The sequence below is a fragment of the Haliotis asinina genome, chromosome 11 (assembly GCF_037392515.1).
Source record: "Haliotis asinina isolate JCU_RB_2024 chromosome 11, JCU_Hal_asi_v2, whole genome shotgun sequence".
Taxonomy (NCBI): Eukaryota; Metazoa; Mollusca; class Gastropoda; order Lepetellida; family Haliotidae; genus Haliotis; species Haliotis asinina.
Genome location: NC_090290.1, coordinates 33081385 through 33104403, shown reverse-complemented (window position 1 = coordinate 33104403; position 23019 = coordinate 33081385). Strand labels below are relative to the sequence as shown.

At 39.6% G+C, this 23019-nt stretch overlaps 1 protein-coding gene across 1 annotated transcript in view; it reads left to right on the top strand.

The window, feature by feature from the left end:
- LOC137256597 (dynein heavy chain domain-containing protein 1-like) overlaps positions 1-23019 on the top strand; it is a 159752-nt gene that overhangs the window by 21788 nt on the left and 114945 nt on the right. The window contains exons 27-50 of the mRNA XM_067794472.1: positions 131-371; positions 762-925; positions 1379-1513; positions 1930-2028; positions 2459-2590; positions 2888-3116; positions 3471-3644; positions 5322-5538; positions 5760-5911; positions 6538-6717; positions 7280-7536; positions 8076-8208; positions 8859-8971; positions 12658-12669; positions 15078-15197; positions 15802-15940; positions 16274-16464; positions 17689-17826; positions 17946-18063; positions 18242-18513; positions 19698-19901; positions 20225-20257; positions 21982-22194; positions 22585-22861. Coding sequence (XP_067650573.1) covers positions 131-371; positions 762-925; positions 1379-1513; positions 1930-2028; positions 2459-2590; positions 2888-3116; positions 3471-3644; positions 5322-5538; positions 5760-5911; positions 6538-6717; positions 7280-7536; positions 8076-8208; positions 8859-8971; positions 12658-12669; positions 15078-15197; positions 15802-15940; positions 16274-16464; positions 17689-17826; positions 17946-18063; positions 18242-18513; positions 19698-19901; positions 20225-20257; positions 21982-22194; positions 22585-22861 — 3943 coding nt within the window. The remainder of the gene's footprint in view (positions 1-130; positions 372-761; positions 926-1378; positions 1514-1929; positions 2029-2458; positions 2591-2887; positions 3117-3470; positions 3645-5321; positions 5539-5759; positions 5912-6537; positions 6718-7279; positions 7537-8075; positions 8209-8858; positions 8972-12657; positions 12670-15077; positions 15198-15801; positions 15941-16273; positions 16465-17688; positions 17827-17945; positions 18064-18241; positions 18514-19697; positions 19902-20224; positions 20258-21981; positions 22195-22584; positions 22862-23019) is intronic.

Below are 23019 nucleotides of genomic sequence, written 5' to 3'. Positions count from 1 at the left end.
TTAAATCTTAAGACGGGTTCCTGGAATGGTATCACCTAGATGTTTTCTGTGCGTTCACATTGATATGTAACGGTGTGAAATCTACCAATTTTGATGCCTAATAATGTCTTTTTAACTGCCTTGTTTCTAGGAGCGCCACTGGAAGGCAATATTCCTGGGTATGAATGAGCCCTATGACCCGACTCAGCAGTTCTTGGTTTCTGATCTTCTCTCATACAGCCTTGTAGAGCATGCTGACCTCATCCAGTCTGTCTATTTGTCAGCAGTCAATGAGTATGACCTTGAACTTAAATTTGGAAAGATTCGAAAGTTCTGGGAAGCTAGAGAGTTCAAGCTTGCTAAGCACATTCCTGACAGTCTCTTTGTGAAAGGTAGGCTTCTAGAGATTACATGTCTTTCCATGATAAATCCCCAATATCCCAAACTTGTGACATTAGCTTTATGCCTTAGTCTGAACATGATCTGCTACTTGTTGGTTTTTCATCCTTCATTCATCATCTTTTGTCTGCCAACATCATACAATACTTTGTTGTTTAAAGTTGTGAAAATCTGTATCCTGAGTCACATTGGTCCTTACTCTCACACTACACTGGCATATAAAACTGAAATACAGTGATCAACAAACAATTTTAGTTCATCTGAGACCAAACAGAAATACAAAATACGTATAATGATCTTGTTTTTGACTTCACCCCATACCAGCTAGTAGATAAAAATTGTTTCAAACTATGGCTTACCAGTTATCTCCATCACTTCTTCAGAGCCAACAAAGCGTACATCCTCACCTAGCAGACATCAGTCTAAGCTGGAAAGGTATCGCCAGGAAAGGGCAGCAATGGCAGCTGGGACCCTACGGGGTCTGGATGTTGCATCTGATGACTTCTACACCCTAATCGAGGTGGAGGAACTCAAATACCAGCTGGAGGTAAGTTAGGCCATTATGCTTAGGTTTAGTCAAACCTTTCCTAGTACTGATTGTAGTGTAACGTTCCTACTTCAGGACAGTCGAGTCAGTCTGGATATACCAATTTATATTGTTGTATTCCTACTTCAAGACAGTCCAATCAACCTGGATGTACTGATTTATATTTTTGTACTCCTACTTCAGGACAGTCGAATCAGCCTGGATGTACTGATTTATATTGTTGTATTCCTACTTCAGGACATTCGAATCAGCCTGGATGTACTGATTTATATTGTTGTATTCCTACTTCAGGACATTCGAATCAGCCTGGATGTACTGATTTATATTGTTGTATTCCTACTTCAGGATATTCGAATCAACCTGGATGTACTGATTTATATTCTTGTATTCCTACTTCAGGACAGTCGAATCAGCCTGGATGTACTGAGTTATATTCTTGTATTCCTACTTCAGGACAGTCGAATCAGCCTGGATGCGATGGCTTGCTCGCCCTACTTAGGGGACATGGAGGAGACTGTGACACACTGGTGTCGTGCCCTCAGACAGGTGGATGAGATCACAGACCTCTGGCTCACTTCACAGAGAAAGGTGAGGCAGTTAAACACTGAATTGTGCCAACATAGTTATTAGAACCTTAAATACTCTTGTATATCTGTAATCAATGATTGATGAGTTTCTTGATCACCAAGCACTATTTTTCTGTAAAATATAAATGACATTAAATTCAGATATTCAAGTTAATTCATTCAGGTATGAAAGGAGACTAGGTAGATGAGATATCTTCATAACCTAGCAATGATGGCCATTCCTCGCAGCATTGACCACTGGCCAACTTGACTGTTGGATGCTTGCTTACTGGAACATGAACATGATCAACTGTGTCAGGAACAGCTTTGATCGTGTTTGTTTGCTTCTGTAGGTAGACCATGGACACAGCTTTGTAAATCAGTTTCTGTACTATGATGCTGAAGTCAACACTGTTCATGCTCTCTGTTTTACTCCAGTGGTTGTATCTGCTGAAAATATTTGAGAAGCCTGAACTGTATCGGAAATTCTCAGGACAAGCCACCAAATTTGAAGAACATGTTCACAACCAGTTTAAGGTTTGTTTGCCATTTAGTATTTTTATTGTCTTTGTCAGTGGTTTCTATTGCACTCATATGTATTTGTGTAGAAGCTTGAAAAGTATGAGTGACAGTGAAGACCTGTCAAAAGTTGTTTGCGGAAAGTGCTCATCATTGACAACAATTTCTCGCTCTTGGCTGTAGACCTGATCTGTGATTTATTGATAGGTTTTAAGTTAGTATTTGTACTGTTCTTTGTTGTGTCTTTGTTGTGACGTAGACCTGAATTAATGTAAATCCTGAGTTTTTGATTGGCGTACACTTTTTATTGTCTGTCATTTTGTTTGTATGGACTTGTGAAGTTGTCTTGTTGATTGTCTCTTCGATAACTAGCATGGTAACTTGTTGCCCAAGTGTTGAAGTAAGGAATGGTGTAGTGGTTGTTTCAGTGTTCTCTGCATTATTTCAGGACTGGATGAGAGTTGTGTCCAATGACTCCAGTGTGATGTCTGTTGTGGGCAGGAAGTGGGGAGAGAAGGGCTACCGCTTTCTGCAAGGGAACAACCTCCGCTCCATGCTTCTGTCTCTAATACAAACACAGGTAGATGTTGTCTCTCACTCTCACACACATGTATACACAGGGGTCATAAACACATACAGACAGGTGTTCTCGTACACCCACAGGTGGGTGTTGTCAGACACACACATGTAGGTGTTGTCAGACACACACAGAGGCAGGTGTCACACACACACAAACAGGCAGGTGTTGATTCACATACATAGACAGGTGTAATACAGACACAGGTAGGTGTCATGCACACACACATGGGCAGATCCCTCCACATGTATGTTGGGTTGTTGTTAGCCCTCAAACTTAAATTAAAACCCTTTTTTTCAGGAGGAAATTCTAAAGGACATCAATGTGTACATTGAAAAGTCCCGTTCCCAGTTCCCTCGTCTGTATTTCCTCAGTGACCAAGAGATGGTAGATATGTCTGGCATCTCGCGGAACCCCAAGGCACTTGTCCCCTATGTCCGCAGGTGCTTCCCAGGGATACAGAACCTCATCTTTGCCCTCCCACCAGAAATCACATCACTCAACTCCACTCTGGACTTCGCCCTTAATGGTAATTTCTCTCTTATGTGTTGGCATTGCATCTAACTATAAAACTGTCCAGAAACCTTTGACTCATGTAAAACCTGACCTTGCTTTATAATTCGACTGTCGATCCTACAGTGTAAAGTGTTAAGTGAGTAAAACTGTCCACTTAACAGTGTAAAACTGTACAGACATCATCCTGCAGGGTGAAACACTTCATCCTACAGGATCAAAACTCTTCATCCTCCAGAATAAAAACTCCTCACCGTACAGGAGGAAAATTTCATCCCTCAGGATTAAACTCTTCATCCCAAAGGGTAAACCTCTTCATCCTACAAGATTAAGCTTTTGAAGATTCAGGTTCAAATTGTCTCTGTTACAGCTGATAAACTCCAGGTGGTGTCTGTTGTGGGGAATCTTGGAGAGGAGGTACCACTCTATGCTAAACTAGCCAGCTTTCCCCAGGCTACCAAGTGGCTGCGTAGTCTAGAGAACCTGAGTAAAAACACTATGACCGTTATGCTTCAGGCATGTGTACAAGCTCGTATGGAGGAAGGTAAGCCTTTCTATTTGATATGTTCTATGTCTGATGATATGATGATGATGATGATGATGATGAGTGGTGTTTGTCATTTGTTATCTATTGTCATAATCATAAGCATTCAAGTAAATGACAGTATGACGTAGTGTTAAATGGAGTATAGCATCTCACCAGCATGAAATACTGGTTTGACATTACCCTTACAGTTTTTCTTACTGATATGATCCACCTTCCCTTAATTTCAGTGTTTGGTTTTGATAAGTATGGTATGTAACTGTGCCGAACTATTGACTTGGGCTAACCTTTTCAAATGATATGTATCCCTGTTTGTGTCTGGTCATGGCTGTAACCTGGTGTGATGTATTAACATGGCTACATGGAGAGGCCTGTGTCTGGTTGTGGCTGTAACCTGTTGTGATGTATTAACATGGCTTCATGAAGAGACTTGAGTGTGGTCATGGCTGTAACCTGTTGTGATGTATTAACATGGCTTCATGGAGAGGCCTGTGTCTGGTTGTGGCTGTAACCTGTTGTGATGTATTAACATGGCTTCATGGAGAGACTTGAGTGTGGTCATGGCTGTAACCTGTTGTGATGTATTAACATGGCTTCATGGAGAGGCTCGTGTCTGGTTGTGGCTGTAACCTCTTGTGATGTATTAACATGGCTTCATGGAGAGGCTTGCAACTAATAACATGGGGAAGTTTTGCACTGTTAGTCAGAAATATTCATTGCAATCTTGGGGTGAAATGGCCTAATTATGTTAGTTGTTAACTTGTGTGTATTCACATGTGATATTCACTGAGACGAGATATTCAACATTGGATCAACAGAACTGAAGTCAGTCATTGTTTTATTATGTGACAAAAGTACTGAATACCAGCTCTTCTATGACACAGGAGAGACACAATATCAGCTGGAATAGACTTTGTTTTGTCATGTCGTTTGCCATCTTGATACAGATGGGACGTAACTCTAATCCACTAAAACTCTAAAACTTCCTTATTTAGAATGATGCTAACAGTGTGGAGTTCACAGCTGGAATGTCCAAATCTATTTTTAGCCATGGAAGGTGCTTGGATTATAATACTATATAAACCTATCACAGTGTGTCATTATTCAGTTTTGCAATTAATTTGTCCTGGTTTTAAAAACCCTGCTAAGTGACCCACTGTATGTTTTTATGTGTTTCACAGATATATGTCTTCATTTAAAAAAGATTCAGTAACTATTGGCAACATGTTTGCATTTCATACATACTGGGTATCATATCCATTGGTCAAGTTATTTTTCAGGAGTGATTAAGAACTGACGTAAATGAGTTCCTCTAGGACAAATTGAGAGTTGCTTGTAAAGTGAAGCACAGAACCTGCAGATAACCATTCATGAAGACAGCATAAAACAACATACACTTAGTTTCATAGTGATAATGAAATACTTGTGTGATACTGTGACTTGTTGTTTACTGTGTTGTATATAGCTGATGTATCTTCAAACACAGATGTTGATAAGTTTTTATATTTCTCTGATATCATCTGAATTGTTCCTACCTGGCCAGAAGTACTATTCAATGACGAGAACATGATGATGATACAATGTTTGTTTATTGCTAGTTACATATAACAGAACAAAACAGTGTACCAGTGTATCCTAACTTCATAAGATATGTAACATGTGATCTGGTTGCTGCAGGATCTCGACAGCCAATACAGATCCTGGAGGAGTTAGCTCAGCTTAGTGACACAACACCACCACAGAAGGCACTGCAGTCAGAAATAAAGCAGACGTTCCGTCATTGGTTACTGCAGTTTCCCATCCAGTGTGTGCTTGTGTCTGAGGCCATCATCTGGGAGCGGGGCATCGCCCGGATCCTTGAGAAGCCCAACCCTGATGATCTGAAGCTTACAAGGTGAGTCAGTGTCCACCATTTGTCTGCAAAGTGATCTTGGCGTTTAGGTTAGTCCCATAATTTAACATTGCCATGTTAATTCCCATACTTAAACATAACCATAGCTGTTGTACTGGACTGTTTGAGAGGCATTCTAGAAGTTGTAAGTAACAGGAAAGGCTTTACTTCACCTGTCAAATCTTGGTATCAATCAAATACTGATATCACATCAACTTCTTCAGGGCAAACATGTGTGCAAAGCTGGACCAGTACATTGACATTCTGAAGGAAACCTCAACCAATGAGAAGCTGAGCCTGGAGATGAGAGAGAGACTGCAGTGTCTGCTCACAAGCCTCATCAAGCAGACACTACATCACAGGGATATCATGGACGGTCAGTGGTCAGGCAGTATGGTAGCATCACTAGACGGTATTATGTTTAGTGGGCACAGGGGCCAGGTGTGCTTGGGTGCCACTCCTTGCTGTGCAGAGTTCTTTCCCTTGGGCATGCAAGGGTCTTGTGATCCGAGATTTGACCAGTTGGTTTCTCAGGACGGTGTGTGTGGTGGTTAACTTGTACTGAAACATCAGCATCACTTCAACCATTGTTTCTTTTGTAGGCGTATACAACATATATGCACTAAAAAACTGTTTAAAATTAAACCAAACTTGCTTACTTTATTAATTTAAGTAAATGTTGTGAAATGTTATATGGAGTTGTTTTTCCTCCTTTCACTGAATAACAAAGAAATTTTTGTTATACTAGAAGCAAACTTGGTGGAATAACATTTGCAAGGATTGCAGTTTATTGGAATATCATTAATGATTTGTCAGAGTGTCATTTCACCTCTTCATCATTATATCAGCAGCAGTAAGTTTTCAGACATCATTTCAACTGATGATTCATTCATTAAAAATAATCAAGAACAGGTTATTTATTGAAGATTTTGTTGTCTGTGTGCAGCAGCATCATCAGTGCTGTTCAGAAACATCCAGTGTAAGAAGTTGTCATCCTCACAGGTTTGCTCCAGTGTGAGATTCCTTCAGAGACCAGTTTTGACTGGCTCAAGTCTCTCCGCTACCGTATGGACATCCGAAACGTTCTCCGAGCCAAGACAGTTGTGACAGAGATGCAGAACAGCGTGTCTGGCCGCACCAGCAAACCTGTCAACAGACGCTCCCTGGTCTCTGTCAGTGCAGGTCAGTGCTTGCATTACTCCGGTCTTGGGCCGGTCCTGTATCTGTGGCCAGATGACATATGCTCTTTACCACATATGAATGTATATCATATCATGCCATTGATGTCATGCACATGTCTGACCTGTGAAGATCTGGGTGAGAACTGATCTTCAGTAACCCATGTTTGTCCTAAGAGGCGACTAACAGGATCAGGCTCACTAACATGGTTAACACATGTCATGATATCCCAGTTGCGTAGATTGAAGCTCATGCTGTTGATTACTGAATTCTCAATTATTTACAGACTGTCATCATATAGCTGGAATATTGCTGAGTGCAGTGTTAAACAACCAACCAACCAACCAACCAACAAAACAACCAACCATATAAATATCTGAAGATATCACAGTGCAATACTCATCTTTATTAATCCCAAATCCAAAGCAGCTCATTTGTGCCACATCATGAGTTATTATAACCTAGACTCTTCTGACCGCAAAGGTGTGAAATGTTGTTCATGCTTTCAGTCACTAGTTTGACTGATCTAACAAAACTTGATTGCTTACATGCTGTTGTGCTACAGAGGAGCCTCCAAAGATGACTCGCACCCGCACCACAGTGTCCACTGACTACCAGTTCAGCCCCTGCTACATACAGCAGCTGGGCAACAACTTCTACTACGACTACGAGTACCTGGGCCCCCAGCAAAGCCTGGTTCTCACCCCACTGACCGAGCGGGCATTCCTGTCACTCACACAGGCTACCAAAAACTTTCACTGTGGTGCACTGGTCGGCCCTGCAGGCACTGGCAAGTCAGAGACAGTCAGGGAGCTTGCAAGGGTAAGATGATAAAGCAATCAACTTTTGATATTCAAAAGCAATGACCCTCTCAATGTTGTTATCATCATCTTTGAAAACCTCAATTCTGAAAGTAGATTAAAAAACAGTGTGCCAGGTTTTCATGTATTCCAGAATGAACGTAGACATTACTGTATTATACATAAGTGTTTTTCTTGAATGGAGAGCAATATCACTGCCTTTTATAGCTTATGGTCCTCATGTCATGGATTGTTTATATAATTTGTAAATCGTGTTAGTTTGATTGTAACCTGAATGTCCCGTGAATGTCTGTAAAATGTTTGGGTTTTTTTTTGTTGTTTCTTAAAATCATAACAAATCTTTGGATATCCTTTGAATAAAGATTCTTAGACCCTGCTTTTTCTACTTACGTCTTGGGTATTGGATGTATGTATGTTAAACCAGCAATTAAATATGATATGAGTCATTGTCTTAGTCTCCCAATAGGCAATGGTATAACAACTTTACATCTGATTTCTAATGATTTCTTATTGTCTTGATATTGGTTGCACTTTATACAGATGCTTGGAAGGTCGATGTTCACGATCAACTGTAACGAGAATCTGACACTACCCATGATGCTCCAGTTCATGACAGGGATGGTCCAGTCTGGATGTTGGGCTCTCTTTGACAACACTGATAGACTCACCACAGGTATACTTTCAGGTTCTTGTTTAGGAGAGCCTCTCTACATTCAGTCATACAGTCCAGAAATCATATCTAATGCAGTTCATATTGTCATATCGTAATGATCATGGTATTTGTTTTTTTCTTAGCTCTGATGAATTTATTCCTGCTATCACAGGTGAGTAGTATAATTAGGTGAGAAAATTGGATTGGGTGTCCGGAGTGTGACTTGACCACTTGCATGTCATCATGACCCTATGCTATTTGTCTTGTTCATGGTCTCAGTGACCAATCCACCTTTTCAGAACTCATGAAGATCTTGGTTCGAATTGGTCTTCAGCAACACGTACTTGTCGTAAGAGGTGACTAATGAAATCGGGTGGTCAGGCTTGCTGACTTGGTTGACACATATCATTGTATCCCAGCTGTGTAGACTGATGTTCATGTTGTTGATCATTGGATTGTCTGGTGCAGACTCGATTGTTTACATATCACCTCCATTTAACTGGAATATTGCTGAGTGCAGCATTAAGCAAGCAAGCAATCAACCAACCAACCAATCAACCAACAAACCACTTTTCCAGATTTGATAAGGGATGCCTGGACACAACTGGAATGGTGGAGTTAGACAGCCATTCCTCCCTCCCCTCAGATACCTAGCCCATTGTTTATTTCAGGGTTGATGTCAGTGACAGCTCAGCAGCTTGACTACCTTCGCACAGCACTGAGGACACTGGACCTCTCTAGTGAAAACCAGTACAAGATACGAGGACAACCCCGCTTTGACAAGGTAGGTAACAGACCTGGTCCCCACAGTATTCTGGGAAGGCTTACTGTCAGTTGTACTGCTTCTATTTCTCAATTAGTTTTTTGATAGACTGGAAATCAAAAGTAGATGGATTGTTGGAGAAGGATTTGGGTATGGGTGAGTGGGAGATTTCATATGTGAGTAGGAGAATTTCTCTGCTTTGATAAATATGCTGATGGAAACAGTAAGGGAACAACACTTCATCACACTGTTCCTTCATATATTCCCGGACTTTTACTGACACAACAACACAAAGAAACCTGGAAACGAATAAAGGAACTTTTATACATATCTAGCCTCAAAGTGAAAGCCTGAGTGTAGCAATTTATCTTATTTTGCACTATGCACCTCCACTGTTGAGTTACAAGGGTTGCAATCACTACAGTGATAATATCCCTTTGTATAACTGAGCCCTGTTGGATAATAGTGATATGAGGGTATGAATGCATAATTTTAGCCAACAAAGCCAAGTTTGAGACCATTTTATCTATACTGATTAGCGATGACAGATGCTGACACTATGCCTTCAATGACACTGTCTCCCAGTGGTGCACCACTAACATGCTTGTATGGGTGTATTCCTGTTGTGTATCCTAATTAACCAGTCAATCAAATGCTGGTTTTTATGTTGATGACTGTCCTTGCATGGATATTGATCATTTAACATTTTTATAACATGTTTGTCTGGGATGTATTGTGTGACAATTTCTCCTAACCTTCATGATCAGTTATAACAGTTACTAATTCAATATTATTTTTATGATAATAGATACTAATTACATAATATTACTGGCAAGTCTTTTGTGTCCAAGACATATCCTGATTACGGTGATGACACTTGGCAAGTGTTTGAATGATCAAGACATGTGATGATTCTGAGAGTGGTTAAGTGGCTTGATAAATGATATGTGATCGAGACACTTGGCAGTGCAGAGTTGCAATGATTCCAAATTTGATCAAGACTCTTGGCACATCCATATCTGACCAAGACCTGCACAAGGCAAGTATCTCAAGGAAGAAGCAACTCAGAATGGGGATCCCGGCTTCGAGTTGTTAATTACAAATGCGTTATACTAAGATGTATAAAAGAGACTTTGTAGACTTGAAACTTTCTAACTTTGATCATGGTCTTTTGGCATCAGCATGGAGCTAGATTGTTTTATGACCAGGTAACCTGTACAATGTTGTGGTATATAGATTCTAGCACGCATATATAACCAAGATAGTTGTAGGATGTTTGTGCCTCTGTCTGATGCCCCATATCCATAGACCTGTTTCATTAGGTTGCATGTTGAATTATACAAGCAAAGCAAGCCTCAAACATCTTCAAATGAGAGCATGATGTCTTTATTGAAAATGAAGTTTATCTCAGTTCAGTAAGAAAGTATGGACAGAAGGCCATAAATAATTAAATGGTAGATTTTCATCCCATCCACCTCCCCAAACTGGCCTCATTGCTGAACAACCACCTCCCTGAAAACACATTATTTGTATCTCCAAAGTACTTACAGACCAAAACTGATTTGCAAGATTTTTGTCTTATTTGCCTTAAAGGGCAAGTGTACATGAAAATTAATCTTTTTGTTTTAAACTTTTACATTACAAAATGTATTTGTCAAGTAGTTTAATAGCCAAACAGTACAGATGTCAGAAGTTGCTAAATTATTTTGTACATTATATCGATTCAAATTTTCCACATCAACCGAGAGTTCTTTGTCCATCAAAAACAAATCGTGGCTTACATCCCTTGGAACTGACATCATTGGTGCCCGATTGATAAATGAATGATGTCATTAGAACTTATTTGACACATTTCATGTGGTGCAGGTATAGGTGTGGTTCATGTGTCTTGATGCACAGACTACTGTTTTGATCCACCAGTTGCCTGGCCATCAGCTGGTTATGTGGTCAGTTCCACACTGTGATGACACTGCAGTTTGAAGAAAATGCATACATTGTACAGACATTGCTAGCACTGAACCAAAATGTATAACCATAACATTCAACTGGAGTCAGTCGCCTTTCTCAACAAAAAACTAAGACGTTTTGCACTACACCCAGCTTGCTGTCGTTGAATGCTTGCCACTTCATTTCTGCAACAAATCATGTAGTATCAATGTATGTGACCCTCCTCTTCCACCTAAACTTTGATGTCGTAATCATATCCAAATGCATCATGAAGACTTAATGCAGTTGGCTGTTTCGAATTCTGACTGAATTTTGTTTTTCAATGACATCATCCACTCACTGTTAGGCAAAGAAACTGACAGTTACATGCATCATAATTCTTGCCAGTTTTGACACCATACTAAATCACTATTCACTACATTTTGTGTAATTTATAGTATGCCTTAATTCAAATGTCACACTTTTACTGGGAGAAGTGAATTTATAAGAAAAATATGTATCAGTATGATCAGCGATATTTTTGTTTTTGTTTGATCAAATCACCAATACTCATAACACAATTTTGATGAACAAAGCATGTTTGGAAAATATGCAAACACAGACAACATCAATGTGAATTTTCAACCATATTTCTGAGTGTCTTAAAATCATGTCACACATATATCGATTATTTTTCGCCCATAAAATCCACATTCTTTACACAAATCCTGGAATTCTTCATATAGTTCAAAATAAAATGACAAATGGTCTTTGTCACCAGTACCAAGTGTCTCAGTGAAATCTAATGAAATATATATCAGATACAGCATTAGGAAAGGATAACTTGTTTGAAATGTGAACAAAGAAAACTCAGATTTCACACCATGTATCCATTTACCTAGCATTGTACCAAGTGACTGTGAAATAAAATAAGAGTATTCCAATGATTTGTTAGATTCATCACAAAATATTATATTTTCTTGAAGTGTGACTCCATGATTGACACAAACTCATGCATTAATTTCAATATTATTTCTTATTATTTTGGACTAGACTAAGTAAATGTGATTTTTTCATGTACACTTCCCCTTTAATTTGATAAAATTCTTCAAATTATTAGTCAACATATTATTAATGTGAACTACATCTCTCAAAATTTAAACCTGTCCAAATGTCACAAATTGTTGAAATATGAAAATGTATATTCAACAACTCATTTTGGTAGACATTGGATGGAAGTTGTGGCTGAAAGTAAATGATAATTATAAACTGATTATCAGATTATCTGAGACAGTTGTACTGAATGTTTTCAAATCTGTGCACAATTTACAATTAAAACATTATCTGCTTGGCAACACTAAAACATGAAACTTTATTTGAATAGTAAGCTGGAATTTATATTCACAACAAACGTATTTATAATTTTCTGGTGATAGTTTGACTGACTAGCCATTACTGAGGGACTAGTTATTGTTGTTGTAGATAGGGAATGCATGGTGTAGTGGACTTTAGTGGAATAATTCCTATTTTCTATGTGCCAGTATCTGTTAAACCATCAAATATTCACTGCAGAAATGGAAACTACCCCAGTATCCTGTAAATTCATATGCCTTTAATTACTGGCATTCATTCATTAATGAGGAATACTGTGATGACTTGAAATTATTTCAACTCAGTCCACTGCAGGAGAATTTGTTTGAAGGAATGCATACAGAAGTGGCACTTTGTTTAGAATGTGCAATGTTTCTTTGATGTTTATGTTGTCTATGTTTGACTTGCAGCTGTTGAGTTTGGTAGGTTGTGTTCCCTGTCATAGCTAGACTTAGTGATGCCTGTGCCTGCAAAAGTACTTTCTTTGGGGAATTAAAGTATCAAACACTTATGCACGCAGTATTTTTGTTAATAAACCTTGTTTCTATTGTGGACAGAAATGCTGCTCTTCTGCTTCAAATTATAGTTCTTTGCTATTCATGGTAGAACTTGGTATGGCTAAGTAAACCCTAGTCTGTTCATTCTTCATCCTTCTGACTGAGGATGTCTATCATCACTGTCCATCTGTAAGGTGAAAAAATACTCTCAGTTGGTCAGTTAGCAGACTGTTCTTTAGGACATGAAAATATAATGTGTTTACAGTAAGACAAAAGTTTTGTTATAACTCCACTGGCAGAAAGCATTGTATGTCAACACACATTATTTCACAAATTGTCTTAAATATCTGAACATCAGCACAAACATTTGATTTAAAAGGGTGATGTTGGAAGGTCAACCTTTTATTTGTTTGTAAAAGTGCACTAGTACAGACAACAGTTTCTGTTTACAAACAGTAGCCACTCTGTAGAACTACACATGTCTCTACATGTTGAGAAAATAAATCTATACAAAACCCCCATTGTCTATACTACTACTGCACTGTACCAGAGTACTGTATGATTGACGTTGTTGTGGTTCAGAACCCCCATTGTCAGTTACTCTTGTGCTGTACCAGGGAACTGTATGATTGACTTAGGTGTGGTCCAGAACCCCCTTTGCCTATACTACTGTGCTGTACCAGAGTACCGTATGAATGACATGGCAGTGGTCCAGATACGCATTCATAAGCCTCTAGTTATTATAGAGTAATTATTTTGTGTCACAGTGTGATAACTACTCATGTGGTGATTTCATGGAGACCAATTCATATATCACACAAATCAATGAGTCAGTATTAGTATAATTCTTTGTGTGTCAATCTTGCATATTAACTTGCCTTTGCTTCCTTGCTTTCACTATAGAATGCTAGAGACATTTGTTGGGATATGCTTGTAGCTGAAGTTTCTGTTTAAGGAACATGTGTGTGTGTCTGTCAGTCTGAACTGTCCTTTTAAAAAACCCTCGTGTGTGTCTGAGAAAAGTGTCTGTGGAAGGAATTCTTGTGTATGTCTGACAGAATTGTCTGTTTAATTAACCCTTATGTGTGTCACATGTATATACAGTCAATCACAGAGCACCAATCAAATGCAGTAATAAAACTGTGTGTGTTAGACAGTAGTGTGTGTTTAAAGAGTCCTTTTGTGTGAGAATGAAGTGTCTGTTTAAGGAATCCTTTGGTGTGAGACTGAAGTGTCTATTTAAGGAATAGTTGTGTGAGAGTGAAGTGGCTGTTTAAGGAATCCTTTTGTGTGAGAGTGAAGTGTCTGTTTAAGGAGTCCTTTTATGTGAGACTGAAGTGTCTGTTTAAGGAATCCTTTTATGTGAGACTGAAGTGTCTGTTTAAGGAGTCCTTTTATGTGAGACTGAAGTGTCTGTTTAAGGAATCTTTGTGTATGTCAGACTGAAGTGTCTGTTTAACAAATCCTTTTGTGTGTTACGCTGATGTGTGTTTAAAAAATCCTTGTGCACTTACACAGAAGTGTCTGTTTAAGGAATCCTTGTATGTGTTAGAGAGAAATGTCCATTTAAGGAATCCTTGTGTATGTTAGACTGAAGTGTCTGTTTAAGGAACCCTTGTGTGTCTGTTAAAGGAACCCTTGTGGAGGGTGGACAGAAGTGTCTTTTTAAGAAATTGTTGTGTGTCGGATAGAAGTGTCTGTGTAAGGAATAGTTGTATGGATCTGACGGAAATATCTGTTTAGGAACTCTGTTGTCAGTCATGCTCACCTTTAATGCAAGCATGTAGAGCATGAACACTACACACTGATGTGCTTTCAGTGGCCGCATCTGTGTAATGTAAGCAAATAGATGCTATTGTGTAACAAGCTAATATGGAAGCTCTGCCTGTATTAGGCTTTCTGTTTGTGATGCTTGTGTCTGAGGCTGCTGTAGCACTCTCTACAAAAAACGTAGATATGTTTTATTGTAAATATTTTTGATAATCATCATGCATATGTTTTTACTATTAAATCTGTTTCTTGGAGATATTTTGATCAGTTTTAAGTGTCCATTGTAACTGTATGCAATGTAACAAGATTTCTTATAAGGTTCTTTTGGAAAACTTTATTTTTCTTGTCAAATTTTCAGTGTTGATAAAGTCAAATAAGGAACATGTTGTAGCACTTACCTAATATCTTGAGGATATTAAGGATATCGCTCTGCTGCTTCCTTAAGAGTTATGAATCAATGTCCAATTAAGTAATGTGTGATTATCCAATATGAATATTGTTAACATTTCTGCGGTAGTACCATTCTGTGAATGTTTATGGCAATGTTCATGTTTGGTTTGTAGAAAGTTGGCGCCGGGGACAAGGTGATCCGCCGTAACTCCTTGACCACCCTGCACCCACTGCCTAGAGCAGAGACATCGCCACCCCTGGAGAGACAGAAGACCGTGCCACATGGCTTCAATGTAGGTTCAGTATGGAGACATTCTACTTGATCGGAAAGAAAGAAAACAAATGCATTAAGAAGTCAATGGACTGAATAAGTAATGATGACATTAGAGGGAATGATGGATTGGCAATGAATATTGAATCACAAACATGTTTATACAGTTTGAAAGATAAACAGTATGTTTTAAGCCACGACCAACATGTAATAGCAGCCAGTAAGGTATTGAGAAGTTAACCCAGTGGTTGACATCATGAGCAGCAATCTAGTCCATCAGGGCATGCCAGGTTACACATTGAAGCTGCTGGATCTTCATGTCAACATATTACACAATCATTTGTACTTCAGTTTACTGGTCTTCATTAGAGTCAGGGGTGTTTCACAGAACACTTTCAAGCTATGTATAAGACATCATTAACTAGATCTGTCAGATGAAATATGTAATATAGTATGATGTTTTAACAGTTGAGGTTTAATTAAAAATGCATTAAGAATGCCCTATTTTGTTGATGAAGACAAAATGTTTTTTTATTGGGCTGAAAACCTAAAGATCCTGAAAGAGTACTTCAAGTATAGTTTGGCCTTTTCCCCCACCTCAGTCCTTGTCTCTCTGTTTCCTACAGGAGAAAGGCCTCGTCACATACTTTGAGGACACCTGGATTGCTGAGAGAGAACGTAGACGGCGCCATTCAATTGAGAAGGAAGTGGAAATCAAGGAATCTCAGTTCTATAAGTCCAATAAACCACCTCCTCTGTTTTATGGTGTGTTGACCAGCCTCTGAATCCCTCAGAACTATACACTTATTGTCTCAAGATCCCATGGCATATATCACAGGATTAAGGAACGCTCAAGGTGTCATGAAGTGTTTGAAATTTGCATTGACCAGTCTAGTACAAACCTGTAGACATCAGCTGCATATACAGTATTCATGCATATGCATAAGCCAAAAGATAAATGCAACTATTAAACAATAAATATCTAACAGGAATAAAATTTTCTAGTTGTAGTGACAGATTTTCTACATGTGGTAGTTGTAGAGTCAGTCGAGTGATGGTTGGTGTTCTGTGTTTGTTCATGGTGTCTCCATTATTCAGAGCATGTGAAGAAGAAGAAGAAGTCTGCTCCAGACTACAAGCAGCTCATCCAGGAACCAACCTATGTGCACAGGATTGTGGGTAATGTCATGTTCAATGGCAAACTGATCCCAGCCAGTGCCAACTATGGCTGCTTCATGACACTGAGCAAACCTACTGTGGGCACTGCAGATATCCCAGAGAACTTCCAGGTAATGGATGAAAATCCCACCCTTTTTCTCTCTTTGGTTGGAATTACAAGAAATCTGTGATACAGTAGGTTTGGTAGGTAGAAGCACTTTTATGATGAATGCCTATTGAACTTTGCAGGCACTGATGATCTCTTTCTATTATTACAGGCACTGAGATGTCTCTATGTTGTTGCAGGCACTGATGATGTCTCTATGTTGTTGCAGGCACTTATGATGTCTCTTTATCATCCAAAACTGTGCTCCTCAGCAGATATCACTTGTGTGAGATAATGTGATATCTCCTAGGAGATATTGTTTTTACAGTATATTTTGTACAGTGCCTAGACAATGCTATGACATCATCAACTTGATGATGTCACAATGCTATGACATTGCTGCACTGCAAGTCTAATGGCAGTACAGTGTTGAGAGAATTACACTTTTAATTGAAACCCTCTTGTATACTGATATCAATTATATCAACCATCATTGATAAAGGTAAAACAAATATCTTTCGCAAGCATGCATATTGTAATTTGATTAACTCCTGTTGATATAATTGATAAATGTAGACACTTGGGTGAGATTCTCTATCTATTATTATAGGCACTGATTATGTCTCTCTAAATTTTACAGGCATTGATAATGTCACTCCATTATTACAGGCACTGATGATGTCTCTATGTTGTTGTAGGCACCGATGATGTCTCTTTGTTGTTGCAGACACTGATGATGTCTCCATGATGTCACTCTAACATTATAAGCACTGATGACATTTCTCATTGTTTAGAGATGTACAGTTTTAACTGAAGACTAATGAAGAATGATTTCTGATGATAAATAGAATCTCACCCTCATGTCCACTGATATCAGTTATATCAACCCTCATTGATAAAGGTAAAAATATCCTTGGCAAGCCTTGCATATTTGTAACGTTATCAAATTGCATTGATATAATTGATATCAGTAGACACTTTTAGAGGATTCCCTATCCCTGATGATGTCTCTATGTTGTTGCAGGCACTGATGATGTCTCTGTTTTGTTACAGGCACTGACAATGTCTTTATATTGTTATGATGAAGTCTCTCTATTATTATAGGCACTGTAGATGTCTCTATCTTGTTACAGGCACTGATGAAATCTCTCTGTTATTATAGGCACTGTAGATGTCTCTATTTTGTTACAGGCACTCACAATGTCTTTATCTTGGTATAGGCACTGATGCTGTCTCTATTTTGTTGCAGGCACTTATGCGACCATGTGCCCTTGTTATCCCAGACACCCAGCAGATCATAGAAGTCACTCTGTGCTGCCATGGTTTTGAGGATTACAAGACCTGTGCTCAGAAGATGATGTTCTTCCTGAAGCTTATGAAGATCCAGGTAAGACTGACTATAAGAAACACTTCATCTACCTTATGAACATGCTGATTATACAAATGTATGCCAGAGTGTATATATCTTTCTCAGAGATTCTATTGTCAACATGATTCTCTGTGTAGCTGCCAAGACAGTTGGAGTACAACCTGTGTTTGAGGGAGGTGAAGAAGATTTTGATGGTTGCTGTCACCAGGATACGGGATCAGAAGTTCCTCCATGAAGTCCCTGGAGAAGAGTCAGGTATACTGGGGGTTCTCAGTTCCATAATGTGCTGCCTTGATTTGCAAAACTTAATCATTCTGAATGAGTGTTAGAGCAGGCTCCATCTGTCTGCTGTACATTGCAATACAGTTAGAAAGGCAAAATGTTTGGTATAAATTTGTTCAACAGAATGTGAGTAAATGTTTGATCCTTCTAGAGAATGACTGGAAGCCCAGTGCAGCAGAGCAGGATGGGAAACTTGCAGAGGAACACTCCATTGTGTATGCCATGAAGGAGATCCTTGAGTCTCGAATACAGGATGGAGACGACCGAGCCCGGTTTTATGGCCTCCTGCGTGACGTGTTCCCCGTGACGGCTAGTGCCCAGATGGATGGTACATACATGCCACATGACCCCAGGCTCATCAGTGCTATCAAGGAACAGCTGAAGGAAGACAACATGAAGGAAAATGAAGAACTCATCACCAAGGTGAGCAAAGCTTTAACCTACTCCCCAGATCTGGCAGCTCCACATGACCCTGGAGCTGAATACATCCCATGTTCATGAAATCTATCCTTTCCCCAGATCCTGGAGCTGAATTCATCCCCCTGTTCATGAGATCTATCCTTCTCCCCAGATCCTGGAGCTGAATACATCCCCCTGTTCATGAAATCTATCCTTCTCCCCAGATCCTGGAGCCGTCATTCCCCATGTTCATGAGATCTATCCTTTTCCCCAGATCCTGGAGCTGAATTCATCCCCCTGTTCATGAAATCTATTCTTCTCCCCAGATACTGGAGCTGAATTCATCCCCCTGTTCATGATATCTATCCTTCTGCCCAGATCCTGGAGCTGAATACATCCCATGTTCATGAAATCTATCCTTTCCCCAGATCCTGGAGCTGAATACATCCCCATGTTCATGAGATCCATGCTTCTCCCCAGAATCTGGAGCTGAATACATCCCCATGTTCATGAGATCTATTCTTCTCTCCAGATCCTGGAGCTGAATACATCCCCCTGTTCATGAGATCTATTCTTCTCCCCAGATCCTGGAGCTGAATACATCCCCCTGTTCATGAGATCTATTCTTCTCCCCAGATCCTGGAGCTGAATTCATTCCCCTGTTCATGAGATCTATTCTTCTCCCCAGATCCTGGAACTGAATTCATCCCCCTGTTCATGAAATCTATTCTTCTCCCCAGATCCTGGAGCTGAATACATCCCCCTGTTCATGGGATCTATTCTTCTCCCCAGATCCTGGAGCTGAATACATCCCCCTGTTCATGAGATCTATTCTTCTCCCCAGATCCTGGAGCTGAATACATCCCCCTGTTCATGAGATCTATTCTTCTCCCCAGATCCTGGAGCTGAATACATCCCCCTGTTCATGAGATCTATTCTTCTCCCCAGATCCTGGAGCTGAATACATCCCCATGTTCATGAGATCTATTCTTCTCCCCAGATCCTGGAGCTGAATACATCCCCCTGTTCATGAGATCTATTCTTCTCCCCAGATCCTGGAGCTGAATACATCCCCCTGTTCATGAGATCTATTCTTCTCCCCAGATCCTGGAGCTGAATACATCCCCATGTTCATGAGATCCATGCTTCTCCCCAGAATCTGGAGCTCAATTCATCCCCCTGTTTATAAGATCTATCCTTCTCTCCAGATCCTGCAACTCCATGCAGCCTTGGAGCTGAAGCAGCCAGTCATCCTCACTGGACAGGCAGGGAGTGGAAAGTCCACCTGCTCCATCATCCTGGCTCGGGCCATCAACTTCCTCAACTACAAGCTGTATGCCCCTGACCACTCCAAGGATGACCTGACCACAGACAGAGATCTCATCTTCCAGTACAAGACACAGAAGCTACAGGTATAGCCTTGTCACCAACAGGATGACAGAGTCAGTGACAGATGACAAAAGTGCAGCATGACATAGTCAGCATCTGTCTGTGCCATCAGAGTTAAATGACAAAGTAGCAGAAGAATGTTATTGTATGTAATACATTTAGATGATGATGATGATGATCTTGGAGAAAGGATTCTTTCTGTAGTTTATGTTAGGGAACAGAGATTGTGCTATATTACTTGCTCCATCGAAGGACCTAAAGGATTATGGGAAAGAGTAGGGTTGGCTAAGGTTTGTGTTTGGTATCTGAATTATGACTATTTACCTTCAACTAACTCTCTATCTAGGATGGTGAGGATGTCGATGAAATTGAAGAGGAAGTAAGTATTTCTTGTCGTGGTTTGAAATGGTGTTATAGTGGTTGTAGTGTAGCTCTAAACTGTGTATTAGCTAGTGGTCTAACTGTCTAGTGTACAGACTAGTAGGCTGATATGAACATACAGCCAGTCGTCCTTGAACTGAGTTATTCATGGAGTGTCCACAAAACTGCAAGTGCCACGGTACCATAGGCTCTGTCTTGAAATGCCTAGCAAGTTCTATTCATGAATTTCCTGCATTCATCTTACAGAACCTTTCTTAGGATTTGAGTAACTGGTTTTTCCCTATGTAATTTCAGGACTATCTGTCCCTTATAAATTATATTACAAAATTAAAACATTGTTTAAGGAACTTGATTTCTTTTTTGTTGTGTGTCACAAAAAACTATTATTATCATTGTGTATGATGTATTATTATTTTCTTCAACAAGCACTGCTTCCCTAACATGTAGATATTTTCTTATTTTAGCTTATACTTATTTTGTTCTGCTTCAGTTTATTTTGCTTGTTTTGTTTTACAAGATGTTTTGTTGTTTTTGCTTTTGTTATGCAAGATATAAATGGCGTGTCTGTAATGATGTGTCATGTGGAGCACGTGGCCGAGTATCAGTGTGCTTCAGTCAATTTTCACTCTATCTTTTGAGAGTGTGATCTGAACACTGCTATGATCATAATTATCATTGTGTTTTGCTGAGTAATAATTTGAGGATATCATTCTCAATAAGTAAACCAATATACACCATTGTCTTATGAGTCACAGGTATGGGTCTTTAAGTCATGTGACCATTGGATGTAAACATGTGACTTGTATGTTATAATGTGAATGTTTGATGTTAACATGTGACATGGATGTTAGCATGTCACTTTTGAATATTAACATCTGACCTGGATGTTAAGATGTGACTGTTGGATGTTAAGATGTGACTGTGGGATGTTAAGATGTGACTGTGGGATGTGAAGATGTGACTGTTGGATGTGAAGATGTGACACAGATGTAGTCATGTGACTGTTGGATGTTATGTGACTTGGGTGTGAACATGTGACTGTATGTCAACAGGTGACTTGGATCTTACCCTGTGACTGTTGGATGTTAACATGTGACAGGGATGTAAACATGTGGCTGTTGGATGATATCACATGACTTGGATGTGAACATGTGACTGTGTGTTAACATGTGACTTGGATGTTAACATGTGACTGATGGATATTAAGATGGGACATGCATGCAAACATGTGGCTGCTGGATAATATCATGTGACTTGGATGTTAACATGTGACTCATGGACACTGATATATTTATGGGTGTCACAGCTATCAAACTTTCAAAACATTATATGTTAATAAATTCATCAAAATGTGTGTAAACTTTTGAAATGGGTGTTTGATCTCTTTTAACCATTGATCTTACAGTTTCTACAGAACATAGATGGATGTTTTAGCTCATTTAGTCATCAATCTTAGAGTTTCTACAAGACATAGATGGGTATTTAATGTCCTTGAACCATCAGTGTTACAGTTTCTACGGAACATAGATGGGCATTTAATCACCCTTAACAATCGATCTCACAGTTTCCACAGAACATAGAGGGTGTTAAATATTCTTGAACCATCAATCTTACAGTTTTGGAAAAATATGGATGGATGTTTAATCTCCGTTAGTCATCAATCTTACAATTTCTACAGAAGATAGATGGGTGTATAATTTCCTTTAAACATCAATCTTACAGTTTCTGCAGAACATAGATGAAGATCTCAAGCCAAAGAGGTCCAAGGGTGCCCAGAAGATGCGCCTGCTGCGTATAAACCTGTCGGCCACCAAAGACATCTTTGATGAAATGAAGCGAGCCAGTCAAGAGGAAAAAGAGAAAATGATGGACTGTGCTGAGTTCCCTAAAGTGGATCTCATCCGCCTCCTGCCAACAGTCATGCCTCCCAGCGAGGTGAGATGAGTCCAGAAAGTATCTACCATAAAAGACTTCCCTCTTTACCAATGAATTACATTTGTATCTTGGATACTATGTATAGATGTCTGTAGTATCTTTTGCTCAGAACTTTGCTCTAGTTGACCTCTCAAACACCAAATCGTGTTTGGAGACATAGCTGCAAAATACAGATTTCAAGATATTTACTGTTATGCTGTCCTCTTCTATAGATCTGTGTTTTCACTAATAATGTTTCCAGGGATATCTCAGTCCATCAGGAATCCTGTCCATCAACAGTCAGTTTGGAACAACTTACTGTTTCCTGTGCTGCTAGTTTGAGAAGATGTTTATCAGGATGATCTGATATGTCAGGTTCTGTCTGGACACAGTTTGCTTGGTCTTTTGCAGATGTTTGGCCATTTTGAGAATGGTCTGTGGCATGGAGGTATCATGGCCAAGATTGCCAGTGATTCGTATGCCATGTCACTTGCTGTGCGGGCGTACATCGATGCCCAGAAAGCGACAGAGAAACGTAATCGGCAGCAGACAGAGCTACCATCTGTTCTTCTGCGCTGGCTGCTTATTGATGGTGATCTGGATGCTGTGTGGGCAGATGGACTCAAGACACTGCTGGACGAGGAACACAAACTGTCCGTGGCCAACGGAGAGCAGGTCAAGTTGAGAGGTAGGTAACTGACAGCTGCCATGGTGGTTCTAGGACTGAGCTGATTGTCCTTAATGTATGTAATAGCTGATTTGTGAGGAATGTGGAGTTATTGCATAGAGAAGTGTACAATGATGATGTTTATCCTTCCTTTAATTGAGAGGGACATTGGGGTTAGA